The sequence below is a fragment of the Heterodontus francisci genome, chromosome 3, assembly GCF_036365525.1.
Source record: "Heterodontus francisci isolate sHetFra1 chromosome 3, sHetFra1.hap1, whole genome shotgun sequence".
NCBI classification, from domain to species: Eukaryota; Metazoa; Chordata; class Chondrichthyes; order Heterodontiformes; family Heterodontidae; genus Heterodontus; species Heterodontus francisci.
This window is the reverse complement of record NC_090373.1, coordinates 104,083,737-104,096,489: the sequence shown is the minus strand read 5'-3', so window position 1 is coordinate 104,096,489 and position 12,753 is coordinate 104,083,737. Positions and strand designations below refer to the sequence as shown.

Genomic DNA, 12,753 nt, shown 5'->3' with positions numbered 1-12,753 from the left:
GGAAGGCATATGGGATACTTGCCTTTATTAGCCGAGGCATAGAATATAAGAGCAGGGAGGTTATGGGAGCTGTATAAAACGCTAGTTAGGCCACAGCTGGAGTACTGTGTACAGTTCTGAGCACCACACTATAGGAAAGATGTGATTGCACTGGAGAGGGTGCAGAGGAGATTCACCAGGATGTTGCCTGGGCTGGAGCATTTCAGCTATGAAAAGAGACTGAAAAGGCTAGGGTTATTTTCCTTAGAGCAGAGAAGGCTGAGGGGAGATATGATTGAGGTGTACAAGATAATGAGGGGCATTGATAGGTTAGATAGGAAGAAAATTTTTCCCTTAGCGGAGGGATCAATAACCAGGGGGCATAGATTTAAGGTAAGGGGCAGGAGGTTCAGTGGGGATTTGAGGAAACATTTTTTCACCCAGAGGGTGGTTGGAATCTGGAATACACTGCCTGAAGAGGTGATAGAGGCAGGAACCCTCATCATTTAAGATTCAGATGAGCACTTGAAATGCCATCGCATACAAGGCTACGAGCCAAGTGCTGGAAAATGGGATTAGAATAGTTAGGTGCTTGATGGCTGGCACAGACACGATGGGCCGAAGGGCCTGTTTCTGTGCTGTATAACTCTATGACCCTTATACAATCTACTACTTCACAGCTGCTACCAGGGGTCCTATACATAACTCTCACTCTCATCTCAAAATGAGATTGGCATAAATCCATGCTCTCTGGGTTCGATTGGTGTGGTTGTCATGGCGGCGATGGCGATGGAAGCTCCAGCGACTGCCGAGTCTCCGGGCCTGGGAGAGTCTCCAGTCGAGACCAACGCCCCGACCCCGGCCGGAGGAGAGTCGGAGGCCCCGACCCCGGCGGGAGGAGAGTCCGAGTCGGAGGCCCCGACCCCGGCCGGAGGAGAGTCCGAGTCGGAGGCCCCGACCCCGGCGGGAGGAGAGTCCGAGTCGGAGGCCCCGATCGCGGCTGGTGCAGAGTTTGAAAAGAAATGTATCTTCTGCAAAATCGGGAACAAAGAGGAGTCGGTGGATCTGCTGCACTGGGTGAGACAGCGGCCTTGTGGGGTGGAGGAACCCGGGGGCAGGCTGAGGCAAGGATCCAGGGTTGGGAGCTGGAGTCAGGGTGGGGGGAATCCAGACAGCAGGGAGCCGACACCACTTCAGCGTTGCTCCAAAGTTCAAGCCCGAAATATGGATGCTAAATTTATAGTGAAAATTAGGAAACTATTGGAAAAAATTCTGAGGGACAGGATTAATCTCCACTTGGAGAGGCAGGGATTAATCAGGGATAGTCAGCATGGCTTTGTCAGGGGGAGATCGTGTCTAATAAACTTGATTGAATTTTTCGAGGAGGCAACTAGATGTGTCGATGAGGGTAAAGCAGTTGATGTAGTCTACATGGACTTCAGTAAGGCTTTTGATAAGGTCCCGCATGGGAGATTGGTTAAGAAGGTAAGAGCCCATGGGATTCAAGGAAATTTGACAAAGTGGATCCAAAATTGGCTTAGTGGCAGGAGGCAGAGGGTAATGGTCGAGGGTTGTTTTTGTGATTGGAAGCCAGTAGTGTACCAAAGGGTGCTGGGACCCTTGCTGTTGTAGTGTGCATTAATGATTTAGACATGAATATAGGAGGTATGATCAGTAAGTTCGCAGATGACAGGAAAATTGGTGGTGTTGTAAATAGTGAGGTGGAAAGCCTTAGATTACAGGATGATATAGATGGGCAGAGCAGTGGCAAATGGAATTTAATCCTGAGAAGTGTGAGGTGATGCATTTTGGGAGCACTAACACGGCAAGGGCATATACAATGGATGGTAGGACCCTAGGAAGTAGAGAGGGACCTTGGTGTACTTGTCCAAAGATCACTGAATGCAGCAACACAGGTAGATAAGGTGGTTAGAAAGGCATATGGGATACTTGCCTTTATCAGACATAAGAGTATAAGAGCAGGGAGGTTATGATGTAGCTGTATAAAATGCTAGTTAGGCGACAGCTGGAGTACTAAATACAGTTCTGGGCACCACACTATAGGAAGGATGTGATTGCACTGGAGAGGGTGCAGAGGAGATTCACCAGGGTGTTGCCTGGGCTGGAGAATTTCAGCTATGAAGAGAGACTGAAAAGTTTCTGGTTGTTTTCCTTAAAGCAGAGAAGGCTGAGGGGGGACCTGATTGAGGTATACAAAATTATGAGGGGCATAGATAGGGTAGATAGGAAGAAACATTTTCCCTTAGCTGAGGGATCAATAACCAGGGGGCGTAGAGTTGAAGTAAGGGGCAAGAGGTTTAGAGGAGATTGAGGAAAAATGTTTTCACCCAGAGGGTGGTTGGAATCTGGAATGCAGTACCTGAAGATGTGGTATAGGCAGGAACCCTCACAACATTTAAGAAGTATTTAGATGAGCACTTGAAACGCCATAGCATACAAGGCTACGGGCCAAGTGCTGGAAAATGGGATTAGAATAGTTAGGTGCTTGATGGCCGGCACAGACACGATGGCCCGAAGGGCCTGTTTCTGTGCTGTATAATGCTATGACTCTATGACACCCTTGCATGTGAATGGTTATAAATTCCGCAATCTACTAGATCGAGGGAACTTTTCAAGCACAGGAGTAATGGGAGTGCAGCGATTTGAGTGGGAGAACAAGTCAGAGACTGGGAATTCTGAGGCAAGTAACTCGCCTCCTGACTCTCCAGAGCCTGTCCACCATCTACAAGGCACGTCAGGAGTGTGGTGGAATACTCTCCACTTGCCTGGATGAGTGCAGCTCCAACAACACTCAAGAAGATTGATGCACCATCTTAAACATTCACTCCCTCCGCTCCCGACACACAGTGGCCGCAGTGTATAAATCTATGTTTTGTATGTTTCTATCTGCAAGCTGCACTGCTGCAACTCACCAAGGCATCTTTGACAGCACCTTCCAAACCTGTGACCTCAAACAGCTAGAAGGACAAGGACAGCAGATGCATGGGAACACCACCAATTTCCCCTCCAAGCCACACACCATCCTGACTTGGAACAATATCACCGTTAGTATTATTGTATCAAAACCTCTGGAACTTCCTCCCTGACAGCACTGTGGGTGTACTGACACCAGATGGACTGCAGGGATTCAAGAAGGCAGCTCACCACCACCTTTTCAAGGGCAACTAGAGATGGGCAACAAATGCTGGCTTTGCCAGTAGCGCCCACACCCCATGAGTGGAAGCTGGGAAGCCAGTGAGATACATGTTGGAAAAATCAAACATTGAAATAACAGAACTATGGCTAAAGGTCTTGACAGCAGGATGGAGAAGGGGACAGATTCAGTAAATGCTTCAGTGAATAATAGATATTTCATTTAGAGTTCCCATATGGGCTCATGAATCGATTGGCCACCTTGTGTGATAGAGTATCCAGGTTAGGAAGGTTCTGGATTTAATCATCAATCTGGGCAAAGTTAACTATTTTCAACTGAGGGTGGCGGGAACTACAGTTGATTTCAGTGCCCTTGGCTAGGAATAAAGTCCTGATTGCTATCCAATGAGCCCTGCTGAAGGGTGCATGATGGTGAATGTTGGGTGGAGAAGGAAGCTTCAGGTTTAGCTGTGGTGCCCCTATCCCATCAGCCTGTTGATGCTCACTGTCTAGGCATGTGAAGAATGAGGCACCTTTACTTTCTGTCCTGGGGTTTTGTGATACTTTTTGACTCTGCACATATTAGGTTGGATGGTCTCATTCTGTGTTTCAATTTCAGTATCTGTGCCAATACTTTAAGCAGATAAGGGGAAAAGAGAGAATTGGAGAGGAAAACATGTTATTTTTGTAATAAACTAAAATGTGTTATTTGGGATGAGTGGATATGATACTGATGTTCTCATTGGAGTTAAAGGTCGCATGAAATGTTAGCTAGCCTCCAATGAATTTCATTGTTACTTGGACATCCTGCCTATTGTACTAACCAATAGCAACACCGATGATGTCTCTGCAGGAGTTTGCAAAATGCACTTATCCAGGGTTTTTTTAAGTAATTGTGCTAATGTCTAATTTGTGACCAGCCTTGTATTGCAATATCCACTAAGAGTAGCAAATTTAAAATATTGCTTGTTCTATCACTAATTTAACAAATATTGGTTGTAGCATAGCATATATCTTGACCTCAGCATGTCTGGCAGCATCTTTCAGCAGAACCCAACGGCCTAAAATGTTAACTTTGTTTCTCTCTTCACAGATGCTGCCTGACTTGCTGTGTATTTCCAACATTTTCTGTTTTAATTTGATTTCTAGCACTGCAGGATTTTGCTTTTATATATTTTAACCTATTGTCTTAAATGAATATTCAGTTGAGAAATTAAAAATAATCATAAATTTCTGTCCACAAGTAAGTTCCTAGTCTGATCAGTGTTTCATACATGACCACATTTATGTTTTTAAATTGCTGTATCATTATTAAAATAATTAGTCAAAAAGATGTTAAAATTTAAAACGCTGCATTTTTTTTATTCAGGATGAGCAATTTGCTTGTTTTAGGGACATCCGACCTGGTGCACCCCATCATTATCTTGTAGTGCCAAGAAAACACATTGGAAATTGCAAATCTCTGAAGAAGGAACACATATCAGTAGGTGAGATTGCATTCACTTCATTTTCCAAATCATATTACAACACTCTACTGCATCCTCTTTCAATTGAACAGTGCTTGTGAAAACTTTGCAAATGTGTTTCATGAACAATCTTCAAAAAAGCAACTCCTCTTAAGATCAATTCTGACAGACCAAAGACCAAGTTTAGATGCAAAAAATACATTAGGTCCACATAAATGATTCACTTGGTGGCATGTTCACTTCCTGGTCACATCTGTAAATCTAGTATTTCTTTTAAAAGTTAAAATTTGAAAGCTGCATTAGAAGTTCAGGCATCAGCACAAACTTCTGCTAGCATCCTTGTCTGAACAGCTTCTAGAGAACTTTAGCCTACTTGAGAATACCCCACGATGTGGAGTAGATAGCATTGTGTACATGGCAAAAACAATTTTTTCTTGTATTGTATTTGACAATGCTGTACCACAGCTGAAAAGATGACTTTTATTTACACAGGATGAAAGACAACTGCATTCTAGTTAGAATTTTGGACACACTACAGATGCTATTCTTGTTGCCTTCAGCGTCCACTTCCAGTATTTTAAATCATAGTTAGCGTACACAGTTATTTGTGGATGATGTTACACTATCTTGGTGGGGGTAAGATCAACGGAGGTTTATTGAACCAATTCCTATTTGAAATATAAAGCAATCTTGTGTTTTCCTTTGGATGGAATATTAGGTTGATTTGTATTATTCTGTCCTGTTATATTCCCATGATTGGTGTCTTCTCTGTACCAGCAATTCAGAGAGAGCAGGTGGTTGGTACTCTGCCTGTTTAACCATTGTCTTAATGTTGCCAACACTGGTAATTCCTATTACATGTGTCCCACTTCATCTTACAAGACTCCCAGTTGTAGGAGGGAGACATGGCAAGAAGTCTCATTGTGCTGCACCTACATATGACCAAAATGTAATTGAAAGGTAGCTGGCAGTTAAAATGGGAGAGGACTGGGTTCTAAAGAGTGCTAACTCAGTTGTAGTTTTACACTACTGGTTCCTATTTTACATGTTGGTCCTGATGTACATCATTTATGGCTAAGATATATTTCAATAGTATGCTTTAATTTGTAAAATTCTGTTTTAATGAATAGTTCAGAAGATGGTGAACATTGGAAAAAATGTACTACAAGAAAAGGGTATCGATGACCTGGCAGATGTGAGGTATGTACAGTACTGCAGAAAACTAACAGTGTATGTTAACTAAATACTATTCTGAAAAAGTTATGGTTATTACATTTGTTAGTTTGATAGCTGCCTCTGGACTTTTTAGTTTTCAAGAAAGTTATCTATTGCGCTCAGACCAATTAAAAATAAACTATGATCTAGCATTCTGTCAAACTTTGAAGTGAATCAACATTGTTTTGTGAAGTCTATTGGCAGTTCAGCTTTTAAAAAGGTATTTCAATTTGTACAGTAGCTGAGCAAAGTTTAGTTCTTGTATTTAAATTTAACCTAGCATAGCATGGCAAAGGAAGCTGGCCCAGTGAGGGTTATTTTCTGAGTACATGCTGGTGGCAGGCATTTTGCTGCAATATTCTAACCTACGGAACAATTATCCTCATTGTCTAAACATTGTGAAAAGAACAGCAGGTTTTCATAACAATGCAAAATTAAAACTACACTCAAAGCATATTACATCTCATTTTCAATTTTACTGTAAACATTTTGGTACATTTCCTGTAACTTGCTTGGGTTGAATTATTTTCACAAGTTTAATGGTGTACTTACAGATTATGTTGACGGCACAAAAAAAAACTTAAATATGAATGAACACTTTCAAGATTCATTTAACTGACCTCATTCAGTTGTTTTTTGCAGTTTTGCTGCTGTGATTTTTGTGATTATTGTGATCAACAATGTTGCTCATAGTTACCAAGATATTGGATTTGTTTACAGGCTGGGCTTTCACTGGCCTCCATTCTGCACAATAACTCACTTGCACTTGCATGTACTGGCTCCAGCCAGTCAGATGGGATTTATATCGAGATTGGTTTACAGAATCAATTCCTACTGGTTCATTACAGTAAGTACTTTGTTTCTATTGCTGAATAATATTGTAATAGGTGAAAATGTAAACCAATTTGCTTTAGCACTTCTGTGGCTCAGTTACCCCAGGCTAGGAAGACGATAAGTTAGATGGATTCCAGTCCTCAATTGCAATCGCGTGATCACTGCTGAAAAATATACTTGCGGAGACTGTTACACTTCAGAGTTTCTCCCAATTCTTTGTTTACAGCAAAAAGGCAGTTTCCATAAACTGACCTGCATTCCTAAGATCTGAAACATGTAACTTTGTGCCACACAAAAGAAATAGAATGCCATAGGTTTAAATTGCCCTTTTATTGTTATCTTTCACATTGGAAATTGCATAGGCTGCTCTCCTGTCAACTCGAATATTAAAACACACACTATGTTAGGCCATAAGGTTTATAAGAATATAATTGCACAAAAGCAAAAAGTGTTTGATTTACAAAACACTTTAAACGGCCCTGAAAATAATCTGAGTAATTTACAGCATAAAAAGAGGCCATTTGGCCCATTGTGTCTCTGTCAGCTGTTGGAAAGAATTGTCCAATTTAACCCTACACTCCAGCTTTTTCCTCGTAACACTGCAAATTAGTCCTCAGTCAGAGGGGGGAATTTTCCCAGGCAAGGGGAGAAGGTTTTGGGTGCATGTGGAGAGTTAAATCCCCTAAAAGTATCGGTGGGTTGGGATCCCAATATCATCCTGCCCACTTCTGGGTTTCACCCTGGTGGGTTTGAAGGCGAGTGGGAACCCTTGTGCAGCTGTCGGGTAAGTTATTTAAATTTAGCATAGTTTTAACCAGGCTTTCTGGCTTTAACAACCACAGACCTATTTCCTGAGCTGTCACAACTTGCCAGATTCAGTGAGGTGAATGCACAGCGGGGAGTTCTTCTTTAGTGAAACTGTCAGACTGGGAAGCCTTTGGTCAGTGAAACTGAAGAGCTGCAGCCATGGCCACGTGAGAGGCAGATACTCATAGCACTGCTTCTCAGAGTGCTTTCACTACTTGACTGGCTATTGCCAACTTCTTAGAAGTCACTTCACCGGTCTTGGACTTCTCTCGCCTTCAGCTGCACTTCCCTCTGCCAGCCTTCACCATGGCATGGCTTATACAGCTCTACCTTGAGGAACAAGAGGAGAAGCAGGAACAGCATCAGCTGTCTTCTCCTCAGCCACATGCAGCTCGACAGGGCAGATGAGATGAACACAGAGATCCAGGTCGAAGGAGGTGAGATACCCAACACAGGGTCTACATTCAGAGGAACATCTCTCTTGATATGTGCGAGCAACAGTGCCTCTGGAGGCTCATGTTTTCACGGCAAGTCGCTGCTGACATCTGCAGCCTCCTGGAACAAGGCCTCAGTGGGCCAGGTGAGCATGTATTGCCACTGGTCGTCAATGTACCAGTCATTGGAGGGTACCCCACCCCCACCCCCCTGCTGGGCCAGGTCTCTCTTTCTCCCCAAGGTTGTGTGCTGTCTTCTGCAAAGAGAGAAAGCAGAGGGTTGTGAGTGTTGGAAATGTTTTGTGTGGATAGGAGAGAAGGACAACATTAGAGTCTACAAGGAGAGGACATTAGTAGAATAGTCATGCTGGGTCACCCTGGCCAGTTTGACTGAAGTTGAACATACCACCGCCACCCACCCCGGCACTGTGAATGAGCTGATTTAAACAGCAGATTTGTAGCTAATAACTTGGATTATTGTAGTGATCATCTCATTTGCAATTGCAAGTATTCGTCTCTCTCACCATCCTGCTCAAACTTCTGCAAGAATTCTGTTTAAATAAAAATGTTCAAAAAAAGCAACAGTAGAAAGATGAAAAAGGCTGTTAATCTTTTGGATTTGCTTCATTTTTATATTTAAAGATTAGGTGGTTATATAGTACCTTCTTGTGCCTATATTCTCACTACTGATAACTATAGATTGAACCAAACTAAAAAGCAAATGAATACATGTAAATTCTATGTTGGTATGTTCATATAACCACAGTAGAGAATATATGTGTATATGTAGCACGGCTAGATGTGGAACAAACTGCTTTTGACTCTGTCCAGCTTTGTACCTTAGTAATCCTTGCTGCATCAATGATTTATTGCACCAACCACCTTTTTTTCATAACGCTGCTAAATTAAATGGAAATTGTTTAGTGCTGCATGCTTACTGGGAACTGGATTGAGACTGTCCAAACTCATTTCACATAGAACCCACAGAGGCAATAGGCAGAGGAGAATTTCATGCTATCAGTGTCAGCTAGGTTTCAACAAAGAATACATTGCATTACTCAGTCTCAATTATAGATTATGGTTATTTTTGGAGTCTGAATTATTAGCAAATACTAACATGTTTTGCACACATTGTACCCAGCTTACCATAATATGGACTTTTTACCCTCCCAAAGGTTGACCAGTTGATTGAAAAGCTAAAGTCGCTTCCAGATAATTGAGTGGTGGAAGTTAAACACATGCAGTTGAATCCCAGTACATTTAGTTCCAGAAGGTGACTCCATTTCAAGATCTTTAATCTAATCTAGTTTTTGATTTAATCAACAAGAACTAAATTTTGCCTGTGATAACTGAAAATGCCATTTAATGGGTTCCTGAATACCTCTATTATATAAAATTCATAATTTTTGATTTAAGACAGTAAAGATCTGTAACTGTTCTCCTAGACTGTTTAACAGAGACTGCAAAATTTGCATGTGTGGAAGTCACCAAGACAATGGTTTATTAAACCTGTCAGCATACATTTAGTGGCACACCAATCAGTAAGGTTATCTGCAATGTAAAATTGGAAAGATTGAAGAACTTTAATTGCAATATGTTCTTTTGTCTGAAATACTATGTTTATGTGAAATATTTAATTGCTTCAACATTAATATAAACACTTTTTGTAAATATGTTTTTAATGTGCATCAATAAAAATATTTATCTTTTGTCTGGAAGATTGTAAATACATTAGTATATAATATATACTACTACATGAGTGTGGATCAGGATTTTTGGAGCCATCTAAACAATTGTATTCCTGACTCAACTGTTCTCAACTTACGGAACTGAATGTCAGAACAGACTAATTATTTTCTGCATGTAATATTACAATCCATTCTTACAATGGTAAGATAAAAATGAGTCACTACTGTGCCATCTTGTGTTAATGACCAAATTATTTGTTCTAACTTGCTGTTATGGATTTCATGAATTTGAATATAATAAAAAAAAGTTATACAATTGCAATTTATCCTCATTGAATAACATCTATGCCACAGCTTATAAGTGCATTGCATAACAATTCAAATGGCTGTTGGTTCTCAATACGCCTCAGCCACCGGATGCTTTTATTACGTGGCATTCTCTGATCCACAGTCTGAGCGTGCAGTCTCTTAACTATACTAAGTTGAAGTCTGCTTTTCAGCTCAGATCTATGAGATTTTGATACCTCTGAAATACTGGAAATTACCATTTTGTTCCTAATTTCCCAAACAGTGGCATCCTACAATTCATATATGTAACCAGTGCTGTTACCTGAACCTATGAACAGAAACAAGGGCCAAAATTCATATCTATCACTCTGAAAGTGTATTGGAGCACCAACATCTAGCATATTTTTCATTGCACACTTTAATAGTTTCATTAATATTTTAATAGAAAAATTAATTTGTACTGAAGTATTAGAATTCTGACGTCTTATATTTTTGTGTCAGAAGTCAGTAGAAGAGTGGCACGGCTCAGTCAGGTTTCCATGCTGCTCTTGGATTTCTCGAGAGAATCAGGCATTTTTGTAATATGCCTGTATGCATACAGTCTTTTCGGGCAAGCTATAGATCTTGGATGTGAGAGATCTACCCTGGAGTGGTGAGATGTGTGAATTTTTTGGACATTTAATGTTTTTCTTGGTACAGAGGATGTAGGAATTATTTTTGTTTCATAATTGTATTTTAAAACTGAATTTTCATAGGTTTAAAAGGAAACTGCAACATTGACACGAGGAATTTGATGTGCCAACAAGCCATGTATCCTTATTTTTCTACAACAACCAGGGACATGAAAAAATTTGTTATCCTGTCTTTAATAACCTCAGAAAACAACCACACCTGTTATGGTTAGGATAGGACTATTCATGTAGAGCAATATGATGGGTCTAGTGAGAATATACTCTTGAAGAATCAATAATCATCTTCGTCGACTTGGCTATTGGTGAATCCCTGAATTCAGAAAGAATTAAAGGCCTTTCCCTCCTTCTGGTGAGTATTCAACAATATCTTGTATCTAAACAGTGCTTTGAATGTAGTAAACCATCCCAAGGCACTTCAAAGGAATGTTATCAAACAAAATTTGACACTGAGCTACATAAGGAGATATTACGGCAGCTAACCTAAAACTTTATTAAAGAAGTAGGTTTTAAAGAATGTTAAGAGGAAAGTTAGAGTGACGCAGACGTTTTTTTGGGGTGGAGGAGTTCCAGAACTTGGGGCTGAGGTAGCTGAAAGTACGGCTGCCAATGGTGGAGTGTTTAAAATTGGGGATGTGCAAGATGCCAGAATTGGAGGAGTGCAGATCGCTCTGAGTTTTATGCCTAGATGAGGTTACAGAGATAGAGAGGATTGATGAATTTGAAAACAAGAATGAGAATTTTAAAATTGTGTTTCTGGATTGGAAGTCAATGTAGGTTGAGGGTATAGAGATTATGGGCAAACAGAACTTAATGTGAGTAATGAGAGGTTTATGGATGGAGGAGTTGGGAAGCCAACAATGGAATATTCAGATAGTATAAGGAAAAATACACTTGAGACATCAAACAGCTTTGAAACAAGACACTGAGGTGTAGCCTGGAACTGGAAACTAAAGTGCAGGAGGTACTTTCTTTGCAGTTTATAAGTTGCCAGTTAAGGTCACAAGGTGTCCTATTACAACAACCTTGGTTTACACTAACATAATAGATATTGGGTAGTATAAGCACACTGCTGAAAGTGAGATTTTCTGATTGCTTATGGGAGTGACCAACACCACTTTACTCAAATAAAGGCAAAATACTGCAGATGCTGGAAATCAGATTGGGTGACCGCTTTGCGGAACATCTCTGCTCAGTCCGAAAGCATAACTCTGAGCTTCCGGTTGCTTGCCATTTCAACAAACTCCCCTGCTGTCATGCCCATATTTCTGTCCTGGGCTTGCTGCAGTGTTTCAGTGAACATCAACGCAAGCTCGAGGAACATTTACTGATGAGGCATGTTACAGCCTACCAGACTGAACACTACGTTCAATAATTTCAGAGCCATGACGGGCCCTCCTTATTATTTTTAGTTATTTTTTCTTTATTATTTGTTTATTTTATTTTAGTTTGTTTCATCATTTTTTACCATGCACCTGCCCACTTTTTTTCATGTTTGTGTTTGGGCCAGGGCTGTTCATTTTTCTGTCAATTAATACCCTCTCTGTCTTTGTCTTTCAGCAGGGCGGCACAGTGGCGCAGTGGTTAGCCTCACAGCTCCAGGGACCCGGGTTCGATTCCAGTAATGCCTGTGTGGAGTTTGCAAGTTCTCCCTGTGTCTGCGTGGGTTTTCTCCGGGTGCTCCGGTTTCCTCCCGCAAGCCAAAAGACTTGCAGGTTGATAGGTAAATTGGCCATTATAAATTGTCACTAGTATAGGTAGGTGGTAGGGAAATATAGGAACAGGTGGGGATGTTTGGTAGGAATATGGGATTAGTGTAGGATTAGTATAAATGGGTGGTTGATGTTCGGCACAGACTCGGTGGGCCGAAGGGCCTGTTTCAGTGCTGTATCTCTAATCTAAAAAAAAAATCACACCATTAACATACCGTTTGCCTTTGCTCCATGACCTTTAGGTCAGTTATTCTCTGTGATCCTCTGTCCTATCAACATCTTGCCTTTTGTTACCTCTTGCCCCACCCCACTTTATTTGCTTAAAACCGATTAAATTTCTATCATTTGCCAGTTCTGATGGTCACTGACCTGAAACATTAACTCTGCTTCTCTCTCTCTCTCCACAGATGCTGTCAGACCTGCTGAGTATTTCCAGCATTTCTTCTTTTTATTACCACTTTATTCAAGATTATCTAAGGTAGATGAGA

At 41.0% G+C, this 12,753-nt stretch overlaps 1 protein-coding gene across 3 annotated transcripts; it reads left to right on the top strand.

The window, feature by feature from the left end:
• Window positions 1–630: 630 nt before the first annotated feature.
• On the top strand, window positions 631–9,894 carry hint3 (histidine triad nucleotide binding protein 3). Of its 3 annotated transcripts, XM_068025313.1 has the most exons (6): window positions 631–828; window positions 895–1,056; window positions 4,502–4,619; window positions 5,729–5,798; window positions 6,534–6,660; window positions 9,064–9,894. In XM_068025313.1, exons 1-6 carry the CDS (start codon window positions 754–756, stop codon window positions 9,106–9,108), a joined length of 597 nt encoding a protein of 198 aa, XP_067881414.1. In that variant the 5' UTR covers window positions 631–753; the 3' UTR covers window positions 9,109–9,894. The 3 variants fall into 3 exon arrangements, with proteins under 3 accessions (XP_067881414.1, XP_067881412.1, XP_067881405.1); XM_068025311.1 differs by lacking the exon at window positions 9,064–9,894 and adding an exon at window positions 7,490–9,056 and having other exon boundaries at window positions 631–1,056; XM_068025304.1 differs by having other exon boundaries at window positions 638–1,056.
• The last annotated feature ends 2,859 nt before the right edge of the window (window positions 9,895–12,753 follow it).